Raw genomic sequence first — 21,192 nt, 5'->3', positions numbered from 1 at the left:
TAGTAATTAAAACTAAATTCTTAGTAGGATTTAAAATGAGTGATTCTTACTATACATTCCTTCTAAATGGAGGCACCGTCATATATTTGTAGTTCATAGTTGGGTTAAAAAGTTTAAAAGCTGGTAATTTCATTTCGGTTACACAGGTTAACACGGCCAGCCACAGGTAAACATACCCAGAGCCCCGCCCATAGTACTACAACACTTGTTAAACGGCTACTAACTAAATAGCTACTTGGGTCGGGTGCCACATGTCAATATATTGAATCAAGTGATCTGCAAAGCACATCCATTGTTACTAGAACTATTATTAATGTTCACTTGCATATGTCACAATCTGTTTTTTTTTAAAGACAGCTCTAAAATTGCACTAGCTATCAAAGTAATTGAAGAATTGTTCACTAAAGTTCCTGGTTTTCACTTAAATCCTGTTAATCCCTGCACTAATTAGGACTTTAAGAAGTCCCAGGGCCATTCAAATCCTTTGAGCATTTTCAATTGTCAGCAAGACCAGAAAGTCCTTCAACCAATTCTCAATGATGAAACAATTTGATTTACACTGCTTCCAGTTTATTGGTATAGTCTACTTTGCTGACAGACAAGCCAGCGTAATAATCCAGTGTACAGTCTTAGAAGAGTTGTAGTGTTTACACCAAGTAAACCAACAACTGGGCCAAATTTTTATGCCTGAAGCCTTAAACATGGTTTCTTTTTCATGTAGAACAACATTAGAATATATATATACATACAGTATATATGTATATAGATATAGGTATAGAATTCATAGGTTAAAGAATTAGACATCTAAAGAGTGTATAGAACATTCAGTTAAAGCTATCACTTGTGTGAATGCATCAATAACATTCATCGAGTGATGATGCAGAAACAGTGCAGGGCCTCTGCAGGTGACATGTTTGCTCCAGCGAGGTCATTGACCCCTTCAGCAGCATAAACCGACAGGACACTTACCCTAAAACAAAATACTCTGACCCTGAGTTCCAACCAAGCCCAATTCTGCTCTATAAGAGCACGTGGATCTCTGCCAAGGTACACAGTGGGTCCTCTCTATCCATAAGTGACCAGCTACACAACTGCAGCTACCGCGGGGGCAAAACAACTGAATGTCAGGATACTGGACTTAAGCGTAGGAGATCTGGTTTAATTTGACTTCACTCCTTTTTTTTTACAACTCATGATCAAACAAGAATAAGAGGCGTAGTTATAGGTAAGTTTCTCCTCTTTACACACACTCAAACGTTTTTTTTATTTTACCTCAAAGGTGGATCACTGCTAAAAAAAAAACGTGACGATCACACTCTAATTATTCTGGTTTTAGTTATCTAAACTGCACTTCTGTTTTTGCCTTTCCTAGAGGAGTCAACATGCCATCTGGATCAGTGAAATTGCAGAGCATTAAAAAACTGGGACAGGAAAACCAAAGCTATGAGGTTTCAGATGACGGTAATGCACTATTACCTTTCATGTTCTAGTTAGTGTTGAGGGTTTATTCAAGAAATAATGATCAAATGCTATTAGAAAATAACATGTTATGCATCCAGCTCTCTAACTGTAAAGAAATGTAATGCCTATTATATTCTATGTTGCAGAACCAGCTGGCTCCTATATGTAAGTATTATATTAAGTTTTTTATTTGTCACTATTGATGTGTTTTTTGGAGATCATTTTGGAGATTGAGTAATGTCTTTAATCACAGATTGAGTTTTACATGCAACACCGATTATTTATGTAGAAAAAGATTGTTGTTACTCTGAAAACTGAGGGGGTTTGTTGCTCTGTAAAGACTGTATAAATCTGGTGGAGACTATTTTAATATTTATGCATTGCTCGGCAAATTCAGGGCAAACAGCTGGAAAAATAAGAGGCAGACAGAAAATGCAGCTGCCTGATTTTTAAATTGTGTTGTGATAGTAACAGTCAGCCCCGTCACATGAAGTTTGAGTTACTAGAAAGAGAGATCTATTATCTCTGTGGAGGTCAATGACCAGGTGTGCTTGTGTGTATGTGGGTGTGTATGTAGGCAGGCTGATGTATAGCGTTTTATTTATTTTGTCTCACGTGAGACCGAAGACAAATTTCTACTATATTATGAATTTCTGTTGCTCACCATGAAGATATGACCAAAACATTGTGAGTTTACATGATTAGTTAATGTGTGATAGATCATTGATGAATATTAACTCACTTCTGTTGTAAGCTGGTGAATGTTTGATGCTAACACATCTTTGACTGGAGGTGGACTTTAAGCTTAATCTGTTTTTGATTTTGTTAATCAGAGGATATGTTTAGCGGCTCAGTGCGTGTTCTGTTTTCTTCTATGCAGGACCATGACAGCTTCCAAGGACGAGGAGAAGTAAGTAAAAGATAGCAGTAGAGGCTCTGGATACTTTGTCACATTCACCTCATATAAAAACTGATCGGCCTTCTCTTCCAAACAGAGCTCAGGGAGACACAGAGCAGCCAGCGATAAGAGTTGGCTTCTTTCAGCTGGTAAAATACTTCTCCAGTTTTCCCTCCTCAGAATGTAACAGTTTGTAGTCTATCTTCATCTCTGCTTGAGAGATTTGCCTGCCTAGTGCTAGTGTGTGTTTTGTGCTAACATGCTCTTCCAGTTCCGTTTTGCCACATGCAAAGAGACGCTGATGATGGTCGTGGGTAGTGTGTGTGCGGTGCTGCACGGTTCAGCCCAGCCCCTCGTGCTGCTGGTGCTCGGCCTGCTCACTGACACCTTCATCGACTACGACATCGAGCTCAACGAGCTGAGCGACGACAGGAAGGAGTGTGTGAACAACACTATCCAGTGGAAGAAGAACTACACTGCAGGGCACAGCCCCGGAACACTGCTGAATCAGTCGGACTGGGGCTTCATGAACAATTCAACATGGGAGATGCTCACACCGCTCAAGAGCAGGCCATGTGGGTAAGTGGGTTGTGAGAAATGCATGAGATGGGCTTTTTTGAACATCAAATATAGTTTAAGATGTGATATTAAAAGTTTAACTCATTTGAGATCTGTGTTTAAGTGTCTGTGGTTTTGCAGTCGTCATGTATGATTCATTTACTGTATTTGTGCTGACTTTCAGGATTCTCGACATTGAATATGAAATGACCAAATTTGCCCTCTATTATGTTGGAATTGGAGTAGCTGTATTCGTTCTGGGATACTTTCAGGTTTGTCATAAAATTTAATTGTTTTCATGCCTAGAGACTCATGTATAACTTTGCTGGTAGAATAAAAGAATGATGAAAATTACAGTATGTCATTATGATAATAATATGCAAGAAAGAAAGGACAAATCGAAGTAGCAGAGGCTAAGATATCCTGCATATCCCATGATGCAACTGAATAGAGGCTCTTCATTAGATCCTTCATGCCTTTCTGTTTGTAACCTCCAGTCAATAGCTAAAAACCCTGATGACATCACTATGACATCATCATGGTTATGTTTTTTGGCTGGACCGCAACAGTGGGGCCAGCGCTATAATCAGACTGACTGACTGACTGACTAAGTCACTGAGTGATGAGGTTACACCATTGGGCGGCCAGCTGAGTGTTGGAATTTCTCCATTGGCCGTTGCTCTTCCAAAATGAATTGGCGCAAACTTAAACTTGCATCCTCAAGGGGTGTTTGCAGCGGACAGTTCTATCATCTTAGGGGGCATTTACAGAGGTTCCGGATACAGACTCTTGACATGACTCTTTCTATTATGAATTTTTGATCCTTGGAGGTTTTATATCTGTAAAACTTCTCTCAAGCCAAGAAGTCTGTGACATCACCACAATGTAAAGTCTATGAGCGGAGAGGGAACTCGCAGGCAGGGCCAGCAGGAGAAACACTACTGTGCATATTCAGTGGCTGCATACCCGCGGAAGTAAACCCTGAAGTTAGAAACTTTTTTGGCGTATGCGCCAGGTGAGTAATTCTTATTGTGCACAGTTAAAGCACCCCAAAAAACAATCACTCTGACAAAACACTCAATAAAAAGTGAGTCTTAGAAAAACGAGACATCCACAGATAGAAACAGATGAAGGAGCAGTGAGAGTTAACAGATAATTAGAATAGTTATCATTACAATTGAAATAAGTTCTCTTTCAAATCAAACATCCCAAGATATGAGTGGAAAGTAGGCTATTCTTTTTGGAACTGCATTTTTTTTTCTACTCAAACGTAGCTTAATCATGTCATGTAATATGCTATTTCACTACACTTTAACAACAAATATTACTGGTACTACAGAAAATTTGCAGGTTAACATTTAATATCCAGGAATTCACTCCACTACCACTGACTATCCCTATAACACATTCACCACAATTTCGCTCATTAACCGAACACGGTCCAGCCATATGCTGGGTTTTGACCTAGTCTGTTCAACTGTTTCCACAGCCTGAGCAGCACTCCTCACGTTGACTACACTGAAAACGTGTACATGTGTCAAATCAGTGGAGTTCCCCTTTCACATGTAGATTTTTTCTTTTTACCTTTCAAACAGAGGTCAGAGGTCAGGGTTCTGCTGCCCTGCATGCTCTCATGTCTAACATTTAACGAATCTAAGTAGAAGCTCTCTCTTAACCACTGATAGATCTCTCTATGGGTGATGGCTGCTGCCAGGCAGATTCAGCTCATCAGGAAAATGTACTTCAGCAAAGTGATGAGGATGGAGATCGGCTGGTTTGACTGCACCTCCATAGGGGAGCTCAACACCCGCATGTCAGAGTGAGTGAGACAAAGATGACATAATTTCTGTCTTACTTACTTAAGTATTAGTGTGTCTGTGTTATATTAGTTGTATCTGTGTTACAGTGATATCAACAAGATCAACGATGCCATCGCGGATCAAGTTGCTATTTTTTTGCAGCGCTTCACCACCTTTGTGTGTGGCTTCTGCATTGGCTTTGTGAAAGGATGGAAGTTAACACTTGTCATCGTTGCAGCAAGTCCATTGATTGGTGTTGGAGCTGGTCTTATGGCTATGGTGAGACTTGACTTCTCTTGACTTGACTTCTCTTAACTTGACTTGACTTCTCTGGGCTTGACAACTCTCGACTCAACATCTGTTGTCTTGATTTTTCTTGACTTGACGTGTTGATTTCTCCTGTCTTGACTTGACTTTCTCATGACTCAACTTCTCTTGAATTGATTTCTCTTGACTTCCCATCAACTTTGCCTCATTCTGGCTTTACTCTGGGTCTAGTTTGTGGCTAAGATGACCGGATTGGAGCTGCAGGCCTACGCCAAAGCTGGAGCCGTAGCTGACGAGGTCCTCTCCTCCATCAGGACTGTGGCTGCTTTTGGTGGCGAGATAAAGGAAGTGCAAAGGTAAAGTATGCAAGATGAAATCTTAACACAATTTTTACTTTTTCCCATATACACATAACTGAGGTGAACTCCTCGTCTCCTCCACAGGTACGACAGGAACTTGATCTCAGCGCAAACCTGGGGTATCAGGAAGGGCCTGATCATGGGCTTTTTCACCGGATACATGTGGATGATCATCTTCCTGTGCTATGCTCTGGCCTTCTGGTATGGGTCCAGTCTTGTGGTGGATGCTGAGGAGTACACACCAGGAACATTACTGCAGGTATCACACTCACCATATTGACAAAATATGCAGTAATGTGCTTTTTTGGTTCCTTACTACCTCTATTGACTGTTGGCAAATGGAAAAATTGAACTTTTCCTACCCTCTTGTTCAGTTTTAATGTCTAGTTTAATTCTGTGATGGGAGGTTTTTACAAGTTTCTTTATCTCACAAGCACCCTTCATATTCCCTCTCTTGTTTGTTCAGCCTTTTTCACTTACACTGACAAAACAAAACTGCTGCTTTGATAAAGCCTAAGAGAAAAATGATCACATAGAATTATAATATCGACTTTCACCATCATCCTGTGCAATTCCCAACTGGCTACACTGACAAACAAAATTAATTTGAATTGTAACAGGACAAGAAATGTTTTGCATGTCATACATTTTTGCTGAATTTTGCCATTCCAGGTATTCTTTGGTGTTCTGATAGCAGCCATGAATTTGGGGCAGGCCTCCCCGTGTCTCGAAGCGTTTGCTTCAGGCCGTGGAGCTGCTACCATCATCTTTGAGACCATTGACAGAGTGAGAATGCTCGATGCTATAATTAGATTTTTATCCATACAAGATACTGTATTTTCACAAGCAACTATTTCCCCTTACTGACAAATCTCATTTTAAAACTTTCAGGAGCCGGAGATTGACTGTTTATCCGAGGCTGGATATAAGCTTGACAGGGTCAAAGGAGATATTGAGTTTCACAATGTGACTTTCCACTACCCCTCCAGACCTGAAGTCAAGGTACTTGAGTGTTTCTGTATTCATAGTGAGTGTAGGAATTAAATTTATGAAAACAATTAGCTGCCAACAATAAGCATGATCTCTTCTATCAGTGTCATATTGGCCATGGTGTCATGTTGTCTTATACTCAGATCCTGGACCAGCTCAGTGTTGCAGTGAAGTCAGGGGAGACCACAGCCTTTGTTGGGCCGAGTGGAGCGGGGAAGAGTACTGCTATTCAACTCATCCAGCGCTTCTACGACCCTAAAGAGGGAATGGTGGGTGTTAGACACACATTCTTAAGTTCCAAAACAGGAATGTGAGTGACAATCATGTAATATACTGTGATTCTTCTGTCAGTGGTCCCTTTTGTCAACTCCTGAGATTGAAGATTCCCTCGACATACTGTAACTGCCACCTCTTTCCTTTTAAGCCTCATTCTAGTCGTTTCAAAAATAACCACCCCCCGAGGGTGATAGAAGTACATGATAATCTGTTTCATTATTCAGCCAATGGGTCCTAACAGCCTCATTTTTCACTTTTATGGAATTACAGACCTTTACACACCTTACTTCTTTATTCTGTTCTGCTTCTAGAGAAGGAAATAGTCTCTTATAGCTCCACTATGAGGGTTATGCACTAGACTAACACCCTTATCATTTGAAACTAGCATTGTTGCAAAAAAACATATTATAGAAGCTAAGCAATTTAATAGCATCATCCATCAATTGTAGCAAAATCAGCTGCTCTCTGTGCTCTCCATCTCAGGTGACCCTGGACGGTCATGACATCAGAGGGTTGAACATCCAATGGTTGCGCTCACTTATTGGCATTGTGGAGCAGGAGCCCGTGCTGTTTGCCACCACCATCGCTGAGAACATACGCTATGGTCGACCCGGCGTCTCGATGGAAGACATCATCACTGCCACCAAGGAGGCCAATGCATACAACTTCATCATGGACCTGCCACAGGTGGAGGCACTGACGACCTGGTTTTATTCAAGTGCAAAAAGTAAAAGCACAGATTAGTATAACTTTCCCTGTGCTTTAAATCTGACAGAAATTCGACACCTTGGTGGGGGAGGGTGGAGGTCAGATGAGCGGCGGTCAGAAGCAGCGTATTGCCATTGCCCGGGCGCTGGTCAGGAACCCTCGTATCCTGCTGCTGGACATGGCAACCTCTGCCCTTGACAACGAGAGTGAGGCTATAGTTCAAGATGCCTTGGATAAAGTACGTGTGACTGCTCTATGTGCTGAATTAGCTCCTGTTTCTACCTTAGGTTTTTATACATTTATGGCTCAACTGTGTAGCCTGGTGGCAAGACAATGAAAAATGAAAATCCTCATATGCTTTCTTCAACACAAGTAGCTCAGGAAAAGAGTGTGACTAAAATTACATTATTATTTTTTCTTTGGAAGAGAGGATGACTGCACTGTTTTGTCACATATGTTTCACACACACCTGGTCTTTTTCAAGGCAAGTTTAACACAAGCATCAGATAGAGCCTTTAATATACAGTACATACACCACCTGTTGGCAATCTGCAATCAGTTACATCATCAATGAGTTAAAGGCACACCTGAGGTCATCACAAATAATTATTCTGCATTAAGAAAAAAGTTGAATAGATACTGTATGGCATCAACATTAACATCCATATACTGCACACAGCAAGAGACATAACCTGACAACAATAGTGCTTAGATGCCCCAATAACCTAAATTAAAGAATGCATAATACAGAAATTGATAAAGTAGCACAATGAGTGCACTGCCGCTTTTTCTATGAATTATCACTGCCATGAACAGCAGCAACTTTTTATGTGCATTCACCAGATGTACTAATTCCTTTATTTTGTCATTTTTATTTCATCAAATACGGATGAGAATATTACCACATTTAAAACAGTAAGACTTATAGAAAAGAGGAAGAGCATCATTAAAAACTAATAATTGAAAAAGTAAGAATAATTCCTCTTTACATCTAACAATGAGTGCAAAATACTGACAAAATGTAAAATCAAACCTCAATCCTTTTTATTCATTCAAAATCAGAGCCAAAAATTCAAAGTTCCCAGCAGAAATGATTCACTGATATAATTTTGATTTGGTCATAGGTACGCATGGGTCGCACCACCATCTCTATCGCTCACCGGCTGTCCACCATAAAGAACGCTGATGTGATTGTGGGCTTTGAGCACGGCCGAGCTGTGGAGAGGGGCAAACACAATGAACTTCTGGAGCGGAAGGGAGTCTACTTCACTCTTGTCACCCTACAGAGCCAAGGAGACAAGGCCCTAAATGCAAAGGCTCAAGAAAGTAAGTCCAACGTGGCAGATAATGAGTATTGAAGCTTAACCATAAATCTTTTGTTCTGCATTCCACTAAATCTGTGCTTCCATCTGAGATCTCAGAAAGATATTTGTCCACATATGGAAACTATAAGGATCTACTCATTGGGCTCTTCACCCTGTCTTGCATCCCTTGAATTAGTGGCTGACAATAATGAAGAGTCAGAGCAGCTAAGCCTATCCAGAGCCGGCAGCTACCGTGCCAGTTTGAGGTATTACACAAACACATTTCCAATCATCTCCTGCCCTTTATCACTTGCTCATTTGCTTACTTATGTATATCCATTTACATGGTCCTGACTGTGCATCTAAATTGGATTATTACAGCAGTCATTTGTGGCTGAAATTGAGTTGTGACATGGCAGAACCTTCATTTACTTAATAACCCTCTTAGGTTTACTTTGATATTTGGAGCATTTAGATGACACTATCATCTGGAGCCACTTACAAATGGTGCAACAGCAGAGGAGGCTCAAGGTCCCCTATCAATACCATTACAAGCACCCAGTAATGAGTGCAAGAAGGAGAACAACAGGAGCGTCAATACAGCCATTTAGCTACAATATATCCCTGTGTTCATAGAACATTCATTTATAAAATAAGCAAGAAATTTGAGATATGGATAACAGCAGTTCAGAAAAGATTTTCATTTTTTCTAACTTTTGAAGTTCTTTATTTTTTGCAGAGCCTCCATCCGCCAGCGGTCACGATCCCAGCTGTCCAACCTGATCCCAGAGTCTTCTGTTCCCGTTGCTGGAGAGCTCGGCCCCAGAGCCTACGCTGTGTCACAGGCGGACAAATCCAAGGTGTGTGTGTGGGAGTGTTTGCATCCAATTTTATGTGTGGGTGGTTGAAGCAGGTCATCAGTGGTTTCATACCACTGGAGTATAAAACCACTTCTTTGAAATTTTCCTGGTAAAACATTTACTTATTTTCAATCTCAGTCCTCAGTAGATAGTATAGGCAGTTAACAGCTTTTAAGTTTGATAATTTCCTGATTTGCATGTGTGCCTGCTGCTGTGTATTAATTGCTCGTCTGCGTGCATGTTCAGGATGACATCCCAAAGGAGGAGGAGGAGGAACTTGTGGAGCCAGCTCCAGTTACCAGGATCCTGAAGTACAACATACCTGAGTGGCCATACATGTTTTTTGGATCTATTGGGGCTGCCATAAACGGAGGGGTCAACCCCGTCTACTCTCTACTGTTCAGTCAAATCTTGGCGGTAAGGTCCAATTCTTAATCTGACTTACTGAAATACATAAATCAAGTTAATTACAGAAGCAACAACATGTTTGTGTAAAATAAGAAAATGTTCAACTTTGGCTTCCCCTAGTGGTCATATCAAAAAGACAGGGGAGACTAGAAATGAGTGAGAGCAAAAACCTCACCAAGTTTCTCTAATATGGTCTTCTTTTTTATACTAAACAAGAACTTACTCCTTCAGAATAATAACTTAAAATATGCTATAATCACATAAATCTATACATAGTGGCTTTAAAGGAATAGTGACATGTTGCTTTCTTGCCGATAGTTAGATGAGAAGATTGATACCCCGCCTGATATGAAAGTGGTAATCTTCTCATCTAACAATCAACAAGAAAGCACATTTCTTGACATATCTAACTAATCCTTTAAGCAGTCAGTGATCCAATATTTTAATTGGGATCTGAGATAAATAATCTGACAGCACATCACTATAGTCCTATGAAGTTTCTTATGTAATATCATTTTTAAAAGGAGTATAAAGAAAATGTTTAATTCTCCCACATAGTAGCACATTATATATGCATGTATGTGAGCAGTGGTCCATATTAACATGTTTCTATACATGCACATATGTGTGTGTCTGTATGCGTGTGTCTGTTTGTGTGTATAGACATTCTCTGTTACAGATCCTGTGGCTCAGAGGAAGGAGATTGATAGTATCTGCCTGTTCTTTGTCATGGTTGGCGTGGTCTCTTTCGTCACCCATATGCTGCAGGTAGAGTTGCAGTCTGCTTTAGCAAGACTGATTGCTTTAGTGCTTCTGTGCTTCCTTCACCTGCTGCTTTTGTTCAAGGTTGGGGTAAAGTCACAAGAGGCCTTCCTTTATTTTGGCAAATTAATACCATCTACGGATGAAACAGATTTTCCTACATCCTGCAGAGATGCTGTTCTATAATTGATCCATGAGTTCTGACCCCCTGGTGGAGAGGAAGGACAAAGAGATGATTTCCCCAGATTAGTAGTATATTACATTATATTGAAGATCACTGTGATGGTGTTTTGGATTTATAAAAAAAACTTCCTGTGTATCTTCAGGGTTATGCCTTCTCTAAGTCTGGAGAGCTGCTGACCCGCAGGTTACGGCGGCTGGGTTTCCACGCCATGCTGGGCCAAGAGATCGGCTGGTTTGATGATCACAGGAACAGTCCCGGAGCTCTGACCACACGTCTGGCGACCGATGCCTCTCAAGTTCAAGGAGTGAGTTACAGCCTCAGTACAAAAAGATAATGAGTCATTTAGACCCCCATATTCAGCCATTAAATTATAGTTGTATTTAAAAAGCTGTCTGAGTGAGGTTTGTTTCCAATGCACATTTATTTTCTTTAAATAAGTGAAAATATCCCAAGACAGGTATTAAAGCATCATTTGACTTGAGAAAAGATGTAAAATTATCTCAACTTAACTGCTTAATTACTTCTTTTTTTAAAGAGATTTTTTCCAGACTTAAAATTACTTTTTATTTATTGCACTGTATTCAGTGTTCACAACCTGCAGGATCACTTACACAACAGCTAATAAAAAGCAGTGAGTTGTTAATTTTTCAGATATTTTCAGGTAGGCTGTCAGTCTCAGAAGGGTATTACACAAAGGATGAGAGCAGTAACTACAAAAGTTGAGTTGAGAAATAAAGGTTCCAGACTAGCAGACAAATTGTGTAACAGATTGAAATGCTCATTTTAAGCTATTTAGGCTGATCATTTTACCCCAAATAAGTCATTCCAAAGAATTTACATGATTAATAAATGTATTTCTGTTTTGCGAGGTGTTTGTCTGTCCTTCCACTGTTCATATTTTTATTTAAATCAATATGAGTTAAATTACAATTCAATATATTTAAATATGTCATTTAAAAGTACCTTAAATACAACAGATCACACAAATGCCACAAGTTGAGATAGCAGGCCTTTTTCTGCTAAGCTAGTTACCCTTAGCAGGGGTCTTTTTTTATCCATCATGATTGGACTTGGTTACTCCACCAAACTGAATTATTAAGATATCAGTCATTCAAAATGGATATAGTATTTTTCATTTACAGATAACAACTAGTGAAAATGAATAGGTACATTTATTTTTATCTTTAGCTACAGCTAGCCGTGGCTATCTTACCAGCTAGCTTTCATTTGAATATAGCCCTTTTGCTTTAGCTGTCTAGTTGTCTGTATCTCTAAGACAAAGAGTTCAGTACTGTAAGTATGACAGTGGCTTCTAGAGCCTACAGATGACCAATATTTTTAATTACTGCAAACTTAAATGGCTGTTTTCACCGGAATTATAAATTTGAATGCAATAAAAATGTTTATATAAAACATTTTTATTGCATTCAAATGTACCACAGATGTCCAAAAGTGAGATTCAAGTCAATTTTGACCAAATATGTAGAATAGTTACTGCATTTTGCTTTTGTATGATTCTCTGAATTGCCTGGCCTTAATTGTATTGTATCATTTAATGATAAATCCCACTTATCTGGAAAACAAACCATGTGACTTAATGTCCTCAGCTTGGTATTCTGTTTTTGACTTGTTTTTTGTTCCATCATGCGTTCAAAATTATGCATTGATTATCTAGTTGAATCCATGAGGAGGATCAGCACAATGCACAACATCTTGAGTTAAGCAATACCCTTCTCTTCTACTTGTCTTCTAAGGCCACAGGCTCACAGATCGGCATGATCGTGAACTCTCTGACCAACATCGGTGTGGCCATCATCATGTCCTTCTACTTCAGCTGGAAGCTCACGCTGGTCATCCTGTGCTTCCTGCCGTTCATCGCTTTGTCGGGTGGCTTCCAGGCTAAGATGCTCACAGGCTTCGCAAAGCAGGACAAGGAAGCCATGGAGGCCGCTGGACAGGTCAGATATTGTTATACTGAACAATTTAAATGCTTTAATGGAATGACCAAACTCTCTATTTTGACCTGTCTTTGGTGACTATTTAACAGTCTCTGGTTTGAAAATACCACAACCAAAATATTCAGATGTTGAGTGGCAAATCAAAAGCATTATCACAATAATCCTGCAAAACTTACAGTTGGAAGGTGACATCAGCTGAATTATCTAGTGACAGCAGATAAAAGACAGCTTAACAGTGTCTATTTTAGTCTCCAGGTTTCAGCTTTTTCTCATCACTGAAGAAAATTTCTGTAGCCCTAAAGCTGAAGTCAGATGTAGGTACAATAGCATTTTATTAGGTGCTCCTGTAATTTGGTACAGGTAGTTTGGCATAGTGCTGCTGTAACACTGTCAGGCTCAGTTCCTTCTGGGGCCACCCATGCTTAAAATGCAGTCATGGTAATGAAAGGCACATTGGATAAAAACCCCAGGACAATACCGTGAGAGCCAGAAAGTTCACTATCAAAGGAAAAGTATTCAAAAGTCAATTTACTGTGAACTTCCATTCCGCTATCTTAATTATCCCGATGCAGTAAACCCCACCCATCCAAATGAAGTGGATTAGATGAAAGTTTAATGATCCCTATGGGGGGAAATTGGCTTACTGCAGCAGCAGAAAATAGGATATAGATAAGATCAGAGCAAATACTTTATCTATATCCCTTTCTCCCCCACACATTAGAAACATAAGAATTAAAAGCAGCTTCTATTCAGTTATCTGTTTATTGTGCTATTTCTATCTGGTATCAACAATTAAACTCAGACCTTTATTTGCTCTGCAGATTTCCGGTGAGGCTCTAAACAACATCCGCACCATCGCAGGCCTGGGGAAAGAGAGGAGTTTTGTTGACATGTATAATGCCCAGCTGGATGCTCCTTACCAAGCAGCCTTGAAGAAGGCTAATGTGTACGGAGCCTGTTTCGGTTTCGCCCAGTGCATCATCTTCTTGACCAACTCTGCCTCCTATAGGTTTGGGGGTTACTTGGTGCAACAAGAGGGGCTCCACTTCAGCCTGGTGTTTAGGTGAGAGGAGAAGTCTGTCATTACTGCTGTCTAAATCCCCAGCTGATTCCAGGCTCCTTTCTATCAGTCTTGTTTCTTCTTCTTTTAAACAGGATTCATTTTTGCTCTGTCCTCTTGGCTACAGTTGCCATTAATTTATTCTGTTCATTTTAATTCAGAATACTTCATTCATCCCTCAAGGGGCAATTAGAGGCAAGCAGGTTGGCAAACCCAAAAATATAAAAACAATTCAGTCACAGAAGTTGAAAGAGGGTTAATGGTGATACACTATGAAGGTACATTATGTCAAGTGCAGAAAGTGCTAGTTCATTTATCAAGTCGTATGGCCTCTGGAATAAAAACAAGAGTTTCCATCCATGCTGGCAGCTCTGTGAGACTGTACTTAGGCACAGTGGTGCTTTGAGCTAAATGCTAACATGTTTGCAATGACAATGCTAACATGCTGATGTTAAGCAGGTATAATGTTTACTATGTTCACCATCTTAGTGTGTTACCATGCTAACGTTTTCTAATTAGCACTAAAACACAAACTACAGCTGATGGGAGTGCAGGTAATTGGTCACGAACCAAAATAGAGGACAAATTGAAACTTTGACCTGATGCTGGCAGTCAAAGTGATTGCAATCCATGTTTAAGTATAGAGATATAAAATGTCAATATTCTGTTCTACTCCACAGGAGTTTAACTTATGTAGGCGGTTGAGAGGCTGCCGATGTCATCCGTTATAAAACACAGTTCAAGTATTTGTGGGCCTGGGCAATGTCAACACTTACTCTTTATATCTTTTGTTATGTTGTTGGAAGACTGTGTTTCAGTAAAATTATAATTTCTTTAGTTTGATACATTTAAATATACAAAAAGACCTATCACACCAGTTACCAAAGTCTTGCATTAAGACTCTGTTTGATTGATATGACCGTAGCAGAAGAGACATAATAACATACAATATAATGGAGATTTGAAAGCAAGAAATGAATTATAAACCATCCTGCTGTGGATGAAGTGACTTTATATTCTTGTCTCTGGCAGGGTCATCTCTGCCATCGTCACTAGCGGCACAGCCCTCGGCAGAGCCTCCTCTTACACCCCAGACTACGCCAAGGCCAAGATTTCAGCTGCACGTTTCTTCCAGCTGCTTGACCGAGTGCCGAGTATCAGTGTCTATAGCGACAAGGGAGATAAATGGGTAAGAGGTTGTATGTTATGCGATATGTTATGCTATGCCGCCACACGCTGAGCATATAAAAAATGAGTACTGCCTCCTCTTTCTGTGATAGATTGAGAAGGGAATGCAGGTGGAAAGTCCGATTTGGTATTCCTGTATGGCTTTGCTCATTCATATTACATCAGTCATGAAAGAGAGGTTGTACAGAGGAGGACAGAGGAGACAAGGAGGGATTGTTAGTCCTTTAATCACATGTTGTGGTAAAAAAGGGGAAAAAAAATAAAACAGTAAGAGTCTAAGCTGTCTTTTGTGGACAGGAGATGGCACCCTTACACACAAACCTACTCTAACCTTTGTACTCCTCCCTCTCTCCACTGTGTTTTCAGGATAACTTCCAAGGCAACATTGACTTCATTGACTGCAAGTTCACCTACCCCACCAGACCAGATATCCAGGTCCTGAATGGGCTGAATGTGTCAGTGAAGCCTGGCCAGACGCTGGCATTTGTGGGCAGCAGCGGCTGCGGGAAGAGCACCAGTGTGCAGCTGCTGGAGAGGTTTTATGATCCTGATCATGGCAGAGTGGTGAGGAGGACACAGCAAAATCCTTTATACCTACAGTACATGCACTGTTACTAGTTACTTTTTAAATTAAAATTATATGCATGTATAAAATGTGAAATATAAAATGCATTTTAATAGTTTTAACTAGTGGTAGAAGAAGTATTCAGATCTTTTACTTAAGTAAAACTTTATATAAAGTTAGCTAGTTTAGTCCAGTGGTTCCCAACCTAGGGGTTGGGCCCCTCCAAAGGGTCAGCAGATAAATCTGAGGGGTCGTGAGATGATTAATGGGAGAAGAAAGAAGAAAAAACAAAGTTCTGATACACAAATCTGTTTTCAGTTTTATGGAGCTTGTTTTTGCTCCCAAGTGGCAAAAAAAAAATCAGTTATTGCAGGTTTCTGGAGAAACTATGAATACTTTCCCCATCGGTGATACTCTTACACATAGATATAGTTTAAACAATATGTGTTTCCACAGGAAAAGTCTGGTGAATTCTTTGCATATTTCAACTAGGACATGTGCAAATGAGAGGTCTGACTTTTAACCAGCCAGCATGATATTGTTACAGCAGATGCTGACCTTTTTTAAAATGCCAGATATCTAATTTTAAAATAAATAAGTTGTATGTATAGTCTGCTTTCGACTTCCACTCTCATGAGGTTCAGTTGTACCTTGAGTGTCACTGTATAAAGTAAAATTTGCAATTTGTCAAAGTCAAAGAATAAATTGTAGGACATTTAGTGGACTTGGTGATTAAGGTATTACTTTGTGCTTTACTTAAAAAAGGGCACTTCACCCAGGATGGAGGTTTGTCTTTGTGCCAGTAAGGGATCACTGCCAAGATTCAAATGGCCTTAACTGAGTTGGAAGTGGTTTGGAAATGCATAGCCCTGATTCTCTGTCCGAAATTTTAAAAAGGACAGTATCACCTCTGCATAGTTAGAGAAATTACAGCATAAATTGTAGTATGATAGCTCATTAAGTGGATTGTATTTCCAGTCTTTGCCTATAATATTGCCTTCTACTAATGATAAAATCAATTGCTTCCTGCAGCTGATTGATGGCCATGACTCGACTCGTGTCAACGTGCCCTTCCTACGATCCAAGATTGGCATCGTGTCCCAGGAGCCCATCTTGTTCGACTGTAGTATCGGAGAGAACATCAAGTACGGCGACAACTCACGGGAAATCAGCATGAATGAGGTCATCTCAGCCGCCAAGAAAGCCCAGCTTCACAACTTTGTCATGTCGCTTCCTGAGGTACTGCAGACATTCTGTGGGTTTGTCGGGGAGTGTGGTGTGGACTCACAAGCAGAGGCAGAGCAGGGAAGGTTAGAGCGAAGTTTATTTGTTTAATGTTCAGAAAACAGGTTGGCTACAGGCAGTCAGCCAGTGAGGGCAAATAAATCAAAAAGAAGAGGCAAACAGAGGTAGAGATCATGAATAAAACAAGCAGGAATAATATGGTGGCACAAGAGATGATCTGGCAAACAGCAATGAGAGAGATGCCAGTGTATACACAATGGAGCTGATGAGGGACAGGTGTGGCTTGATCTGGGAATGAGGAGCAGGTGTGCCTGCTGCTGTAGAGATCAGGGCTGTGTCCAAAATCACTCCCTCATTCACTCATTCACCCCTTCTATATGAATCAGCTGTAACACTGCACAACTGTAATTTTTACATCTGTAAAATGTAATACACTGCATTATGGGAGTGATAGAGTAAATAGGATGTGATTTTGGACCAAGCGGGTAGCTCTGAGTCTGAAAAGTGAAGCCAATGTGGAAATGACTTAAACCTGCATTCTCTCTAATGGCCATCATTGGTGACTCCACTGGCTCCAAAAAGAAGTCTGATTGTATAGAAGTCTACGAGAAAATGAGCCTACTTCTCACTTGATTTATTACCTTTTTTCATTATTTAAAAAAGTCTTGTTCAGCATTTGGTTGTGATAAAAGACAGAATCTAAGGAGTCAGATGTTCAGTTTTTCCTGGTATGTACATTTTGTTTTAATGGTTCTAAGCCTGTTTTTAGCCATATGCTAGCAGCTAGCATTAGGGTCAGCGCCACCCTCTCATCCAAATATGGTCACTTCTGGCTCCAGAAATCCAAGATGGCGACGGTCAAAAAGCCAAACTTGAGGCTTCAAAACGGGAGTCCACAAACCAATGGGTGACGTCAAGGTGGCTACGTCCATTATTTTTCTTACAGTGTATGTTTTGGACACAGTCTGGCAATGGCAGAGAGCATCTGGTGGACAGGTGATGAACGGCAAGGACAGGAAAGTTCCATTATTAGGATTCTTTAGTGTCAAGACAAACAAGATGTGGAAGAGACAGAAGACAATATATAAAACACGTAGAAACAAGTATAGAAATAGAAAACAAATAGTATTAGGTTTTTAAAGATTTGCATTGATTTTGCTTTGAGGCTTTTGCAGACTGCTTTTAAAATTAGAAGATTTAGAGAAGATTTTTTGAAGCAGGTGAACAAGGTGTTACACTAGTTTAGATGTGACTGAATTACTTTCTCTAAATCTTTAGACTGAAAGTGAGGTCTGATATTTGCAATGTTCCTCAGTTAGAAAAACTGGATTGAACCAGAGATTTCTCATGGGGGTTAGTACATCTACATTTACTATAAAGTAGATCTCTTGTCTAATAAATTATGCTCTTTCTCCTTGCTTCAGAAATACGACACCAACGTCGGCGCCCAGGGTTCCCAGTTATCTCGCGGTCAGAAGCAGCGCATTGCCATCGCAAGGGCAATCATACGTGATCCCAAAATCCTACTCCTGGATGAAGCCACCTCTGCCCTGGACACGGAGAGCGAGAAGGTACGGTTCAGTACATTTTCAACAATGCTAACATTGTTTGCGGAATCCACACACTCATATCCACAGTGCAGTGCAGCTGCTTGATATTCTCTGGGCACAGAGAGCAAGAAGAGCAGGCAGTTAATTATTATTATCATTAACATCATTATCATTCATCATGTCTATTATTATCACCAGCGGCTCACAGTTCATACCAACCCTTCAGTAGAGCCTCTTTAAGATGAACACGGTCTGTGGGCCAATGTAGGAGCTTTTCCAGCTCAAATAGCTGAACCACGCTGAGGAGCAGAGAGGCCTCTGCATCACACTGATCCACTGGAACATTCTAATGATAGTAATCAACACATGATTGTGAAATTGCTATAATTGTAATGCTCGTGTGTCTGTGTGGGAGCACTGATGATGGCTCCTGCCTGTGTGTGAGTCCATGCACACTGCCTCATGTGTGTCTCTCTGCCTGCAACAGACCGTGCAAGAAGCGCTGGACAAAGCCAGAGAAGGCCGGACCTGCATAGTTATTGCCCATCGCCTGTCAACCATTCAGAATTCAGACATTATCGCCGTCATGTCCAGGGGCTTTGTGATTGAGAAAGGAGCACACGACCAGCTCATGGCCCTGAAGGGAGCCTACTATAAGCTAGTCACCACAGGAGCACCAATTAGCTAACTGCTCAGAGTGTAACCAATTACTAGGGCAGCCAGGAGAAACGAATGTACAGAGCAGTGTTATTGCCTTCTACAGAGGCCAGGACTGGAATACTTTACATACTAAAAGGTGAGATACACCTGTTCCATATTACAGTATTTATTTTAGGGTAGGGATCCTGTCATGAAGAGAAGGGTTTTGTGAATCACACACCTTATTATTGTTTGGGGTATTTTAAGGATACTCAATGTATTTCTGTTGTTTTGTCTTTGCTTTATATCTTGGATAGTGGGTCCATCCCACTGCACATTCACACACCACCAGGTAGCAGGCAAGGGTGTCCCATGCCTTAAAAATTTCAACACACACTACGTTTAAGCAACACTTGATGCAAACTTCCTAATATTGCTTAAAAGTGGTATTCAAAGCCCACAATTCACCACACTCTACTGCATAACACAGTCCAGTTCTTGGTGGTAATGTGTCTATAAGCTGTTTTAACAATGTTATTATTCATGTCTGAACACAATACAGTAATGGCAGAACCCTCACAGATGATTATCATTTAATATAGTAAATCTAATGATGTTGTAACATTGTCCTTTTATTTTGAGAAATACCTTCCCTCCTTCAAGAATTAGTTTGGCATTTTGGGAAATCATTTTGGGCTTATTCATTTTCTTGCTGAGTGTTACATGTGAAGATTGATACTACTTTCATATTTGTGCTAAATTAGAAGCTACCAGCAGACGATTAGCATAGGTTAGTATTAAGACTGAAAGCATGGGGAACAGCTAGCCTAACTCTGTTGAAAGGCACATAACTCCCACAAAACTACACATGCGGAGGAGCCAGGCTAACCATTTCCCCCTTTTTTCAGTCTTTATACTAAACTAAGCTAGTCACCTGCTGGCTGCTAGCATTAGCTTACAAACATGAGAATGGTATAATTCTTCTCAACTGAATGTTGAACTATGCTTTCAAACAATTTATCAGACAGAAACCATTCAAAATAGTATGTTATTTATGTAAAGTATACATGTGTGCTTATAGATAATTCAATGTAATTGCTTTATTAATTGTGTTTCTTCCCCCAGCTCTTGAATTTGTGTTTGTTTTGCAGCCATCACATTGTAACTGCAGTGCTGTAGGGTTGGTCTTATTTTTTTATTCTTTTTGTGAAAGTGAAATAAAACCATTAAAACCATCTTGTTTGATTGAGCTGTATTGAGATGTATTTGCAGACGCCACATAACAGCCTCATTAATCAACCATGTCCCAGCGTGTGCTGATATATTTAACAGGTACTTGTTCGCAGCTACTGAAATACGACACACAAGAAAGCACTTGATTACTCGCAATCTACCAAAAGTGTTTGTATTGGGCCAGAAACACAGTTTGAAATCCAAGTTTCTGATGTATTCCACCTTCATTACAGGCAAGTTGTCATTGATGATAATCATTTGATAGGCTACTATAAATAACATAATGAAAGTTAGATCAAATAACATTAGCAATATTTACAACCTGCCTGTATGTCAGTCAAATATATGATGCCCTTAAATATTATTAATTAATTTTTTTGTTTGTTTTTGTATTTTATAAACTGATTTATGTTCAGTTCAATTTTTTTTTTAAACTAACCAATTAAAGATTTAAGGAAAATTATGTTTATATTTCGTTTTACACTCCTAACCTTTAACTGCCTTCTGTCATCTTTGGGGCTCCATATAATACACCACTAAATGAATGAAAATTGCTCCTGCTTCCAGCTGCATGATGATGCCACATGATGATAAAATGACTGATGAAAAACAAGGGCAAGGAAATGGTCACTGTGATGGATGACATATCTCAAGCAAGGCTCAATCTCAGCCCCCGGCTGAAATAAATACAAATCACATGCTGCCTGGAAAGGCACTGTAAGAAATCCAAATGAATGTTATGCGTTGAAAAATCACGTAAAGTATATGTGATCTGTAACTGATACATGTATTAATAGTATGGCCATTTAATTGTAAACCAGGAATTTTTGTTTTTAGCTGCCAATGAGTTATTCAAATGATAACATACACTGACATGACATATGCTTGTCATAAACACAGAGAAGTGTTGTCAATGTTAC

The 21,192-nt window shown here is 39.9% G+C and overlaps 1 protein-coding gene across 1 annotated transcript; it reads left to right on the top strand.

Annotated features, from left to right (window-relative positions):
• Nucleotides 1-1,067: 1,067 nt before the first annotated feature.
• On the top strand, nt 1,068-20,274 carry LOC137177066 (bile salt export pump-like). The gene is made up of 29 exons (XM_067583173.1): nt 1,068-1,225; nt 1,373-1,461; nt 1,608-1,626; nt 2,342-2,371; nt 2,457-2,508; nt 2,631-2,938; nt 3,102-3,189; nt 4,603-4,736; nt 4,824-4,995; nt 5,215-5,339; nt 5,427-5,601; nt 6,015-6,128; nt 6,234-6,344; nt 6,476-6,601; nt 7,092-7,295; nt 7,384-7,554; nt 8,441-8,642; nt 8,817-8,886; nt 9,360-9,480; nt 9,727-9,897; nt 10,552-10,656; nt 10,977-11,138; nt 12,589-12,792; nt 13,614-13,855; nt 14,885-15,041; nt 15,407-15,604; nt 16,638-16,844; nt 18,275-18,421; nt 18,888-20,274. Exons 2-29 carry the CDS (start codon nt 1,383-1,385, stop codon nt 19,086-19,088), a joined length of 4,095 nt encoding a protein of 1,364 aa, XP_067439274.1. The 5' UTR covers nt 1,068-1,225; nt 1,373-1,382; the 3' UTR covers nt 19,089-20,274.
• The last annotated feature ends 918 nt before the right edge of the window (nt 20,275-21,192 follow it).

This window comes from Thunnus thynnus, chromosome 24 (assembly GCF_963924715.1).
Source record: "Thunnus thynnus chromosome 24, fThuThy2.1, whole genome shotgun sequence".
Taxonomy (NCBI): domain Eukaryota; kingdom Metazoa; phylum Chordata; class Actinopteri; order Scombriformes; family Scombridae; genus Thunnus; species Thunnus thynnus.
Note: the sequence above shows the minus strand (reverse complement) of the source record. Positions and strands in the feature narration are given on the sequence as shown.

Bases quoted from the DNA above. Each gene is read 5' to 3' on its own strand.
- LOC137177066 (XM_067583173.1), top strand. From the start codon at position 1,383: ATGCCATCTGGATCAGTGAAATTGCAGAGCATTAAAAAACTGGGACAG. The intron at 2,509-2,630 runs GTAAAATACTTC...ATGCTCTTCCAG, and splicing joins GAGTTGGCTTCTTTCAGCTG to TTCCGTTTTGCCACATGCAA. The intron at 6,345-6,475 runs GTACTTGAGTGT...TCTTATACTCAG, and splicing joins CCTCCAGACCTGAAGTCAAG to ATCCTGGACCAGCTCAGTGT.